General features: G+C 37.9%; 1 protein-coding gene across 2 annotated transcripts in view; it reads right to left on the bottom strand.

Moving 5' to 3' along the window:
- SLIT3 (slit guidance ligand 3) overlaps positions 1–13223 on the bottom strand; it is a 472881-nt gene that overhangs the window by 155870 nt on the left and 303788 nt on the right. For both annotated transcript variants that reach the window (XM_042826239.1, XM_042826238.1), the window contains exon 10: positions 4725–4866. In XM_042826239.1, coding sequence (XP_042682173.1) covers positions 4725–4866 — 142 coding nt within the window. The remainder of the gene's footprint in view (positions 1–4724; positions 4867–13223) is intronic.

Raw genomic sequence — 13223 nt, 5'->3', positions numbered from 1 at the left:
TATATTCTCGAGAAATGCAAAAAACTTTTGTCTTCTTGAAGCTGAGAAAGTATGTCCATACTTCAGGATTCCCAACACAGTGTTACTCCCATGACAGCAATTCTCAGAATATTAAATTTGTCAGAAATGCATTGATTAAAGATGGAATAAGTACAACATTTCGTTTCAAAGTGATTTTCTTGAAGAAATGCAGGCTTGTCTTCATTTTGACAGAATGATGCAAAAAAATAACAGCATTAGATCTTTTTTTAACAATAAAATTCTAGCATTTTTCTTAAGTGTAGAAATTGCACCAAATTCAAGTACTATTCATGCCTAGAAACCCTTAGTCATCAATTCAACTATCAGCTTTCAACAGAGAGAATGATAAAATAAATCAATAAAGAGAAGTGACTCAAAACTGACCTTAAGCCTTAGCTAGCTACTGGTAGCAGCGCTGCCAGCCTGTTTCACTCTCTGATTCTCTGCTCAGAAGCCAGACTAGAAGCTGTGGTTACCATCTCACCAGATATGTCATTAAGTGTATCTAGATTCATGTGTTTGTAGACTGCAGCCTGCAGACCATGGGGACTTGGCTTTACAGAGTAATAAGTGTAGAGCAACACTGCATGCTCAAAGCAGTCCTACTGACTTTTACTGCAGCTGTGAGTCCTCAAGTGCTTCTGAGTATCTCAGTTGAGCCAGCCAGAAAAGGAAGATTACATCATTAATGACCACCCATGGAAGTCTGTGCAACTCACTTGCTCAGAATCAATCAATAAACCCACAGGCAAAAGGAGATACAACCCAATCTGAACAGCACTCGTGACATGATCTCCTCCAATGCCCTCATTTTAGAATTTTCCTGTTTTTGCACCAGATTCCATACAAACACATATAAAATTTTCTTTACTGCTTCAACCTGAATCCTTAAGTATTTTCATGTCTTTCTCTATTTACTGAACTCAAAATCAAAAGATGCCATAACCAGTTCCAGCAAAAGGTATCATGAGCAAGACAAGTACAGAGGCAACACCTCTGAATTAGTATTTAACTGGAAGAAATAACAACAGTTAAAATAGTTATTGGCCGTGTTGTTTAGCTGTTGTTGGGTTGCAAATGCTCATGGTGACACATCAGGAAGGCAGTGTTTCCATCTCTGTGAACTGCACTGGCTCCAGCTTCACCCACTGCTCTGTCGTGGCCTGGCAGCCTGTCCGGCCCTGTCTGTCTGTCACCCTGCCATCCCAGCCTACCTGCCACATCCCCAAAGCCCAATCGGTGAGCTGTGCCCCAGGATCACTACTGGCAACTACAGGCTTTATCCCCAGATATTCCTCACTTTCTCAGACTCTTCTATCAGTCTGTCACAATTGACTTTGTTTCCGGTCTTTCTCATCATCACGTTTGCTGTTTCTTGTTCAACCTTCCTTACCCCAACAATTTCGATACAGAGCAAAGCCCATCTTTATTCTCTCAAGTCTCTGTCCCAACACACACTGCAATCCTTGGCGATTAATCAGATCCTCCTCTTACATCCTCAGAAGGTCCTTCAGAACAGCAGTGCCTGATAAGATCAAGTCTGATCAGAAAATGGATTGTTTGGAGACTTCATCTCCTCCCCAGTCCCCTAGGTCAGCCCTCCTCTCCAAGGCTGAGTCCATTTTGCACATTTTCAAGCCATTATGCTATCTCTCCCTTTTATCTTACAATCATTTTCTCTTACCCTTCCTAGACACATGTAAACTTCTCCTTTTATTGCATATACCACGCCAATGTCATGATGTGACCACATCACTCATTTACAAGCAAAGCATGAAGGCATATTTGTTTTGGTATTTCTCTTTTAGTAAATTTCCAGGTGCTTAATGATTTTTGCTTTCATCAGAGCATTCATGCAGAACTTCTCCATGGCTATTCTCTTCAGTTTCTCTATAACATACAGTGGTCATCTGTTCTCTAAAATACAGAAGGGAATCACTTTGTAAAAAGGTAATCTTTTACATCACACAACATCCTTTGTCCAATCCTTAGCTTTAGTTTCTTGTGTTTTCTTCTTCATTTTTCCTCAGTTAATTTGGCTGCTGCTGTCAGCTCCTGACTAAACAAATAACTTTACAGAAAAGGAATAGCATTTCGTACATTCTAGCTATCTATTTTATGAAATGATGAAGAAGTAAGCCCAGCACACAGCTTTCTAGCTTTCCTAAATTCCTTTATTTACTAATGAACACGCTTGTAACGAGGGCCTTCAGGATAACGCACCAAAAGGAAAAGTATAATACAGCAACACAACAAACTTCCAAGTCACATGTGGCAGAGGTCAGAAGTAAGGGAAAATGAGTATTATATGTTATCTGTTTTATGTCCTGTGACAAGGGAAGTGTCTCTTTTGTGATAGCTTTTTATCAACAAAAGCAAACGTAAGACTTTTTGGAAGCTTTGCTAGAAACGCTCTGCCTTTCTATTATTAATGAAAAAAGAAAGGAGGAAGAAGGCAGAGTAAAAGACCCTTAATTAATACTGAAACATAGAGTAAAATGTTCTTCATCTTTAATGATCTGGTTACAGTAACAGCTGTGTGTTTCAGTTCTGCAGGAACTCAGTCAAGGGTTCTTATCTGGCACAGTTTGGCTTATGAAGAAAGATGAAGTTAAGAGGAAATACAAGTAGAAAGCTGTAATCGAATGTAACTAATAAGCAAAGGAACTTGGAAATGCCCCAGGTGGAGGAGTAAGCACAGCATTTTAATACTAACATATAAATATTCTGAATAGACTACAGTCTACAGAGGAAATGTTTGGGGTTTTTTAATGTGGAATGTGTATTTACAATGCTAGGTAGAACAGATAAATGAAAAATACACCACCTCAAGTAATATCCCAGAGAAATTTTGAAATGTGGTGTGTGCATTAGTAACCCAGCAAAGTAGTTTGTTCATACTACGTATTCCAAAAGAGGAATTTCATCTCTAGTAAAAGACAGATCTGTATAAGATAATCAGAATCAGCCCACAGGATAACAGGGTACAGAAATAAGTGTTCAGGCAGCACCACTACAGCTGCCTTTTATGCAAAGGGTGTGACTTATCTCCAACAATAGGGAACAACCCCAAAGGGAAAAAAAAATACCAGCCAACACATAACCTCACAACTCTCTGTGCTGAGAGATGTGGGCTGCTGCACATAGGGAGAATTTGTTTGGTTCCATAGCTGTATTACAGCAAGAGAACATTATTCTGCCTATTGTATCAAATCAGAAGACAGTCATTATTCCATGTATAGCTGGAGCCTTACCTTTGGATGGATTTTTATTGAATAAGTGTAGAGTAGACTCAGCCAAACTGAATTTCTGAGCAGTACAATAAACTTCTCATAAAACAGAATGGTTTTCTTGGTCAAAGGAATTTACGCCAGGATTTTTCTGAGAAAACACTGTGGCAGCAATCTTCCATCCTTCTAGAAACATTTTGTTTTGTGAGAACATCCTTTACTTAAACTAGATGTGAGAATGTGTAATGGTTTGCCCTTGGATTTTAGATTATTCTTTCTTACCAGTACTTTGACAAAAAAACTGCTCTACCAAAAGAAAAAGAATGGTACGTGCCAATGGCAATGCCACTGATGTCACTCATTCTGATAGAACTACTTGAATTTCTTAAGATATATTTCATTAAAAAAGTAAACTTCTCAGCATTGACTGCATTATAAAGTCAGCAGTAAGGTTTACATGAGGGTTAGCTCACATTACACTCTGAACATACTATTCACCAATATTCCTTCTGCAGAACTACTCCCACCGGAAATGACAATGAATTTGTAAAGGATGTATGCAGGATTAACGTGATCTAAAAGGATTACCAGTAGGCAAAGACTGAAACAAGCATGGCCTAAAACGCAAGAAGTCTGACATGTAAATCACTAACGGGCTTCAGGCAGTGTTCTATGGAGCTAGAAGTTTTATAACCTGCAGGTCATGAAAGTTTCTCAAAATGTTACCTGCATCTTGACTGGCTATCTCATCATCTACCTTAAAGGATCTCCAAGTTTTCCTCCACTTTCTGCCCTCCTAAATCACTTTCAGAAGTCATAGGTGCTAGAGATACTAGAAAGGAGACAGGATGTGAATATTCAGTGCTACTGTGACCAAGCTAGGGACCAACATTTTCACTTGCTCTCTGACTCTAACTGCACTGCTGCAGGGAAGTGTTGGAGCACACCAGTTTCAGTCTTCCTGCAGATACTGCTGTCCATGTGACTTCAGCATAGGGCCACAAAGCTGATTTGTAATGAAATGTGGCATACCAGAAATTGGAGGGACAATCTGTTCTGATGTCGTATCTCACCTCTTTACAAATGCAACCTGTCAAATTGACATGAAATCCCTCCACTTCTTGGGGAATCCACCAACAAAAGATAAAACAATCTGACTTGACGAAAACAAAAAGGGACTGTGTTTTTCATGAGTATACAACTGTAATCCCAGACTTGTGAGATGTAAACAGTCTTCACACAATGTGACAGGAACTTCACCTTCTTGCGAGGTAGGGAACTTCAAGCAGAATCTTAATATATATCAATGAATGGTTTGAGCCCTTAATCAAAAGAGTGTAGGCAAAGAGGACAAGTACCATAATCAGCTATCTACTCAGAACACAGTTTTCAAAACACATGACTTTCTTTCACATTACAAGGATTAAAAATGGAGAGAAATGACAAAGAATGATGCACTGCACTGGCACTTACATTTCCCAAATGTCCTCCGGTAGGTTAGCTGGAATTTCTGTTAAGCCCCTTCCTCGACAATCCACTACATTGTTGCTGCAGGTGCAGGCAGATGGGCAAGTGATGGAACTGGCACTGCATGACGGTGGTTCAGACTGGGAACCTGTGACATAATGAAATCATTACACGTTAGTTTTGAAAAATGACTGCCTGAGATTTTGACAATAAACTACATCAGCCTCCAAGTTTTCCAGATCCTTCTATCATATTAAGTAATGATGTATTTGGATTCAGTGAATATAATGTGCTATAAATTAACTGTCGAGAAAATACATAAAAGGTTACTGTGTTCTTCTTCCTCAGTCTCTATTCAATCTGTTTTTCTTCCCAGACAATTCTTTGGTTCCCTCTACAATCAACCAAATTAATTTATTCAAAGATTTAGAAAATAAGGCTGAAGATCAAGGAGCATCTCCAAAAGTTGTCTCTGCCTAGAAGTTTCCACTACACCAACTTTTACATAGTGAGAGAAGAATGTCATCAACAATTACTTATGTTTTTGAAATGATGTGAGCTGTTACGGATCAAAGACTAGACATAGAAAGCTAGTTTTCTCAAGACAACGCAGATAATGGAAACACACAGAGAATTACAAAACGTAAGTTCTACACTTCATATCCCTGCTCAATCTAATAATTTCTTGGAAAGATAAGAAACTGGAAAGCAAATGTTTAGCATGAGGATATTGTTCTATATACATTCTGATCAGTTCATCACATTCAAGTTTAATTGTCAATAACATTTTTAAAACTGGAGCAATAACACCAATTTTTTTGTTTATGATTCTTACATCTAAAATTTTTTACATTTTAATATACACACACACAAAGAAGAAGCTTTTGCCACACTAATTAATTTTATCAAGATGAAACAGTTGCTGATGTAATTATGGTAAGTTACATTTCCAAGCTGCATATAACAAAAGAAACCTCAAGTATCTTTTCGAGCTGTGACCAGACAGAGAGGACTGAATACAAATGCTTGTGGTGATGAGATGTGACAAAATGCTATGAAAAATCAGAAAAACTGGTACTTTCCTAGATTATGTAGATTATAATCACCCTAACCGTGGTATCACAAATAATGTGAAAACATGGCAAGCTCCACGCAGTGCCTGGGGTTTGTCTTGGAAAAGGCACATGACGGACACTTTCATAAAATGTAACTGCAGGGTATATTATTATGTCAATTAAAATATTTTATGTACGCATACACATTGCAACATTCTTACAAACTCTGTTGATTTATGCCTAAATACCCTCTGGTTTACCCCTTAATTGTGCACAGCAAAGTCAACTCATTGTAAAGCAAATGTACATATGCATATATTTGTCAAAATCTGAATAAGACATAAACATCTGATAAGTAGCCAAGATATTTGGAAAACATAATATGTAAGAACTGCTTTTGAAGGGTGGCAGCTAGAAGGCTTTTTGCACCTGGGGAAGAACAAGATCTTATAACACTGCTGGCTCAGATGTTGCTGGCAGACTATCTACCGTTTTCTGAAATGCTGCTTGTGACAATACCAGAAGCAAAGCTGGTCCCAACGTGTGTTCCTGGAAGAGCAAGAAGCCCCAGGCAGCCCGGTCTAGGGGGTAGCAACCCTGCCCACAGCAATGGGTTGGAACTAGATGAGCTTTAAGGTCCTTTCCAGCTAAGGCATTCTGTGATTTCAATTTTATAAGAAATGTTGCAGAATTGTGGTACTGTGTTTGAAATTTCTTTTCAATGTATCATCAGTGGACTTACAGTCAGGACAGCAAAAAAAGAAGTTAAGTTTCAAAGCACTGTATGTTTTAAATATACCTTTTTTCTGATGCTAATCAGAGCTGTGAGTGACTCTTGTTTGGCAAACCAGCCCTCAGAACTCCAGTTCAGGAGTCTAAAAATTGGATTTTCAATGGTAGTGACCATCTTAAAAAAATGAATGTCAGACGACATCTGTTGTATGGGCAGGAGTCACATTCATCCTCCATGAGAGTGTGGAGCTTTCATCATGAGATGATGCCTTCTCTTTGCTAAAATACCCTGCTGCACTCACAATCCACTTTCCAACTTTTCTGACAGCTACAGATAAGCAGTTTACAAGCAACAGCCTTTATCTCAACACACAGATGGTTTGAATTCTAGAACAGCTTCACCCTGCAGAACCAGTTAGGCAAAAACAGAGTATAAAAATAATTCAGTAGTGTAATTAAAATCTAAATTCTAGTGCATATGCTCAAGGAATCAACTTCATATTTTTTATCAGACAACCTGAACACTGACAAGTTTCAGTTCCAAAATGTTAACAGACACTGTCTTAACACAGTCCAAATATGTGAGCATGTGTGTAATACAGTGCTTAAGTTCTAGCTACTTGAATAAAAAAATCCCTAAGCTTCACTAGTTAAAAACATACACGTAGAGCAGACAAGACGAGCATCTCTACTGGGCCTGTCTTCTGGCCATAAAAATGCAGGGCAGACATATCATCATTGTGAATTAACAGAATTCCTTCAAAAATTAATGGAGCTCTGCTGCATATCACCAAAAGCACTGCCAGCTCTGCCTTTCACCATGTCCAAGGTTTCTGTAAGATTTTAACTGTGAATGCTTCCAGAAGTGGATTATAGCATTTCAGAATGCACACCAGCCTCTGCTATCCCCACATAGGAACAGGAGGTCTGCTTTTACAACCTCACCACACAATTTTTACTTGTTTTCTTTGTCTGTCTACATTGCGGTGTGATGTCCAAAACAAAAGGAACAATGAAAAGTGCAAACAAAACACACCAAGCCTTTCCAGACTGGTAGAAATGCTCAGAGTGAGAAGGAACACTTCAGAACAACCCTCGCTCTCCAGAAGGCAAAAGGAAAATTGGCAGCAAGGTCAAGTCTTCTACACAACTTCTATCACACACAATGGCTATGCTTGCTGAAGAGATTAGTAAAGAGGAAAAGGCATTTTGCAGTTATACCACTACAACATACTGCTGCGGGTTACAGAAGCTTTAATAAACTCCCTTTTCATCAGGGCACAATGTCAAGAAAACCCTGAATTACTGCCAGTTGGAGTTTTAAGAAACTGTTCCCAACTCTGCTGTATTTAAATCAGTATCTAGTACAAGACTCAGTGGAGCTGAGCTCATCACCTCCACATTTTGTGCACCACGGTACTGCCGAGCGCTGTGTACTAATGGAACACTTTGAAAGGAGGTTATTATATTAGATGCTCTGAAAAGCATGACAAAACAACAGAAAAACCAATCTTCCTTACACAGAAAACAAGTAGCATCAGTGACAAGGCGCTAATGAACGTCCCATTACAGTATCTCAGAACTTTCCAGAGAATGTTTGAATGGAAAGGTGATAAGCTAAGCTATTTGTGCTGGCTGCTGCACCTTCCACATCCTCTCCAAACAAGGACCTGACACATTGCTGACTGAAGCCATTGGGAGTCCTTTAATTTATCCTGCATTTGGAGTAAGAGCATTTACTTCTGCTTTTCCACTAGGAAAGAGGAACTGCGTTGTGAACAAAATTCTGATCTTGGGCTACTGTGTAAAACCAAACCAAACCAAAAGCAAAGCCACCAATTAGTTAGCCATAGAGATACACTGAGCCAAAAGAAAGACAGAAAGCCATATAACAAGTTTATTCCTAGTGCATGTGGAGCTGAAATTGGATGGTAAAATAGCACTGGAGATGTCTAATGTTACAGGATCTAACTTCTGCTGAAAAAAGTGAAGCAAAATGTGAAGAAAGGCAGTGTTTATGTGGCTTATGTTTATTTCCCACATATAATGAGTGATTCCTTTTAGTTATTTATTTATCTATTTAAACTTTACTTTAAAAAGCATGGAAAAATGACTGTTTTTATAAACTTAATTTCTTATTATAAACCTGAATTCTTGGAGAGCCCGAAAATATCCAGTGCCCCTGTCACTGCTCACTGACATTTTATGCTCAATGTAAAAATACTTTGATCCATACTGAATGCAACCCTGTACTGTCAGTGAAATTCCTCCTTCACAAGCAAAAATACATCTACATTGTAGACTTCTGAACATTTTAGCAGAATAAAAAGTCTTTATGAACAAACTGTCAATTCGTAGCATCCAATGGTTTTATTAATGTTTTCCTTTTGCAAAGGACAAAATACGTATTATGGATGCACACTGAGCAGGGATCTAGAACCTATTACATCAGCTTTTACTAAATCATTAAGCTGATAAAGAAAAGGTCTCTTTAATAATGTTGTAAACAGTATTTAGTATTTTATTTAGCTGATTCCATTAAATTAGGATCTTGGCTTAGCTACACAGTAGATCTATAGAATTAAAGCACCAAAAAATCTAAGAGAGTTTAATTAGTTTAATGTTTAAATATGCGTAGAGAGATGGTGAAAAACAAGTCTATGTAGGCTATGGAGTTTGAAGTTCAGAAAATCAAAATTTGGATTTGAATTCCATAGCTACTAGAGAATGAGAATAATGACGTATTGAGGACCCCAATGTAATAAGAAGAATATCTGAAATCTAAAAATGCATTTTCTTTTTGCTGCCAATACTTCCTGAAAAGGAAAAATCTGGGAAAATCATTAAGTATTTCAGGATTCCTGTTTGTGTTCTTCACAGCTGTGGTGGAAACAGCAATGGACAAATCAGCTGCATTTATGCCATCTCCTTCCCAAAGGTCTCGCTGTCACCTTATCATTTCAGATTTTTGTTTCTCAGTTTCACACAAGCACTAATTCAGCATCTTAGCTATATTTTCCCCTAATTCTTAAAAATCATCAACACAATTATACATGTTGTTATATAAAAGTTACCCAATCAGAATATGGAAGCTAGAATAGGAACCCCATCAACAAAAATTACTATGCTTTTTGTGCTTGATATAATGGATGGCAGTCTTCATGAGTAGGGTAGTTGATATTTGGCATTTCATCAGCCTGCAATGCTTTACGTTACAGTTTCATACTTCAGGTTAGAGAGAGAGCAGAGATGGGGAAAGGCTCAGAACTCTGCAGTTTATGGAGGAATTAAGTGCTCTTTTCAAATAAGTGTCTCATTGGCCTCTAGCCTTTTAAGAGCAGCAAACAGACTGATATTACAATTAGCACAGAATGATTATGGAGTAGAAATGAGGAGTTTAAATGTCCCTAGGATTTAAAATAAATTTTGCTATGACTAAATAAACTAAATCTTATTTGCACTGACACCCATTTATGGCACGCTAAGTAGTATGCTTTATTGCCTCCTCACCTATCCAGTGCCTTTGCAGCAGCTCTCTTCTATCAGAAAAATTCTAGTTATTAGTAAAAAAAGTATTGATGGATTTCAAGAAAATCTGACAGGATTTAATGGTTAGAAGTCTGTGGTGACTTTAAATCCTTTTAAGTATGGCAGACATGAAACTATTGATCAATAAACAAAACAGTACAAGTACCCAGATCTGTGGGTATGTTATGACCTTTTGTGGTGTAATTAAATAGCTTATTACAATACTGGGACATCTGAAATCAATCACTACTACATGAGCTTTCACTGGGCTTCACTAACAAAACCTCAAAAAGATACCTAAAACAGATGTATTGCTTTGAATGGTGCTTATAACCCAGCTTCAAATACAACTGAACATGCACAGTCCTGCAGAGAGATATGAGAACGACAATCACAACTATCTCCAATTTTCTCCTTCTTTAACAATGGCAAATACCCCATAATGGAGGAAAAAAACTGTATGTTTATTCTATAGGAATGCACAGTAAATGGTTTATGAAAATATTTTCATCCTTGGTTCAACAGATTTTCACTGAGCACAGCATTAAGAATTTATGATTAGTGACTTAGGCCTCAACTGACAATGTTAATACCACCAACTTCACTGTCTGCAGAAAATTGCTTGTTATGAATATTCATTATCTGATTCAAGTTCACTGTTTTGTTGAATATTCCCAAACAGTAAGTTTATCTGTTAAAAATTCATGGCAAGAGAATGTAACTCTTCTGTAGGCACACTCAGTACTAATTGGTTTACAAATAAATATTGAATAATAAAGAAGAAAATATCTAAAGGAAGTGAAACAAAGGCGTGGTGCAATAAGCAAAGCCTATTTTATTCTACAGAAGTCCTATTTTGAACATTTTGAGATGCCCTGATAAAGCGAGACCTCTGAAAATAGACCTCACATCACAGTGTCGTACCCTAAAAACACCATTTGCAATTATTTCATTAAGGATGATAACTCCCAAATTGCATGCAGTATTTCTAAATGAAATGAAATACAGTATTCCAAAGAAGCAAGTTCACCTGCAACAACCGAAGTCTAATGGGTAATTTGTTCTTCTGAAGGATTAATAAAACTGCGACAGAATCTGTGAGACAATTGAAGTCATTGCAAAACTGTGACAAAGCTGTTCTGTTCTTTGAATATCTTTCTCCATCCTGGCAACACAGACCTACTTTGCTAACAGCAGCCAGAACTTGCCTTTCTGACTATCACGCCCTGAGGAAAGCTGCTAGCATGTATTTGGTTCTCTGGGTTTGTACAGATAGGTTTCTGTAGGGCTCCCCAGCACCTTTCTGCTGCTGTGACCTGTGCCACAGCTCATGGTATCCACCCAACTCAGCACTGAGCATCATGGTGCACTTCCACTGAATACCAAAACAGCGTTACTGCACTACTAATAAAACAAGCCAGTATTTCTCGACATAAACATGAAACCTAATCACATTATCATTCTTAGAGCAACAGCTCAAAAGCCAAGTGGATGAATAACTATACCTGCATCTGCCAGTTTTAAACAAGTATTTAAGAACTACACATACTGCTCTGGGGAAAGAGAATTCCAGAACAGAGGTAGTCATACTAAAAAGGTACAGACATAATTGTGTAACTGTAAAACTAAATTCATTGTAATTTAAAGCCAATTTTAAGCTTTGGTCTTCAAAGATATATTAAGTGCCCGAATAAATATGAATTTTACCCTCAGATTTGCATCAATAACACCATATGTGGCATCTTGCTCATGAAGCAATGCAAGTAGATTCTTAGAGTATAAACTCATGTAAATGCTAATGCTACAGTAAATTTAAGTTGGTAATGGGGAACTCGGTGTAATCAGACAACAAACTCAGGTAAACAGTGATGAGTATCTCTGCAAACCTCCTGCAGGTTCTCACTTCTAGAGCAGCTAATGAATGCATGGTATTGAAATGTTTCTTTAGACTAGATCTAATGTTAGTTTGTGCTGCCAAATTATAACAGGAGATAAAAATTCAATCAGAGTTCCACAAAAAGTTTCTAAGAATATTCAAAGCTTTTGCTTTGTTTTTGTTTTTGTTTTTTTTTTTCCCAAAAGGCTTTAGAAGTCATACAGTACTGAAAGTTCTGCAGAGACCCCGTTGTAAAGAGCAGTTACTGTATTTCTGTTGGTCATAAAAAACCTAAAACAACAGTGAGAAAAAAAGATGATATTTATCTAATACAACTCACTCTTTGGGAAAGAGATGAAAACCAAACAAAATGCTTCAGATCACATCTAAAAGCAATAAAACAGCTGTACAATCAGGATGTCCACAAGGCAAAAGATGAGAATTGATACACACACAGAAAAAGGCCTCCTCTTCCTACCTTGTTCAGCTTCTTGTGACCACTAAGCCTAAGGGCCATTAGCAACCCTACTCTGCAAGATCTGGGGTATGCTGCATGGGGAGAAATCACCCTGTTCCCTCAGGAGCAGTAACTGCTGCCCTGCGCTGGCACAGCTTGAATCACTAGGAAACATTCCTCCCTGCTTTTCAGTTTCCAGGAAGCACCAGTCTTCCATGCTGGCAGTACCTCTATATCCCATGCTGAAAGAAACAGACCCACTGCTAATTATGCAGATATACCATTGTGCAGCTTTTTCAAATAGGAACAGATGGGGAGGAGTTCCCCTCTCCACACACTTTTCCTTTGGCATCTTCTGAATGTTCTCATTAAGACACTAAGCTTGAGGAGTGATATTTTATTAGTTACTCATTGTTGGTTTTCCCCTCAACAATATGCTATGAAGTTATTAAGAGTAAGATGGAGAAAGACAGACCATTGAGTTTTGTGTTCTGGGCCAGAAAGTAACAGCTATATTTTAAGACCATTTGACCTCACCTAAACAAATAAATCTGCTTCCTCCTTCCAGCTTCACGTCTGCATGAAGCAACAGGAAGCTAGCATATTTTCATTATTTTGTATCTCAGCTGCAGTTTCAGAGTATAATACAGAAACTAGACCTTCAACAAAGATTTGGATCTATCCAGTATTTTCTTAAATTCAGTATCAGTTTATTTAGCCAAAAATCACTGTACATTTGGTTCTTCATTACTTCCTTGCCTCAGCTTCAGTCTGATGTAACTCTTAGTGAACTTTCACTGATTTAATGCAAAATTAAGAAATAAGGTGCTACCGATGGTGTGACTTCATGAACCCTC

The sequence above is a fragment of the Centrocercus urophasianus genome, unplaced genomic scaffold (assembly GCF_019232065.1).
Source record: "Centrocercus urophasianus isolate 14NV4802_14NV808 unplaced genomic scaffold, USGS_Curo_1.0 seq_26, whole genome shotgun sequence".
NCBI classification, from domain to species: domain Eukaryota; kingdom Metazoa; phylum Chordata; class Aves; order Galliformes; family Phasianidae; genus Centrocercus; species Centrocercus urophasianus.
The sequence above is the reverse complement of the archived record's forward strand: the minus strand, read 5'-3'. Positions and strand labels throughout refer to the sequence as shown.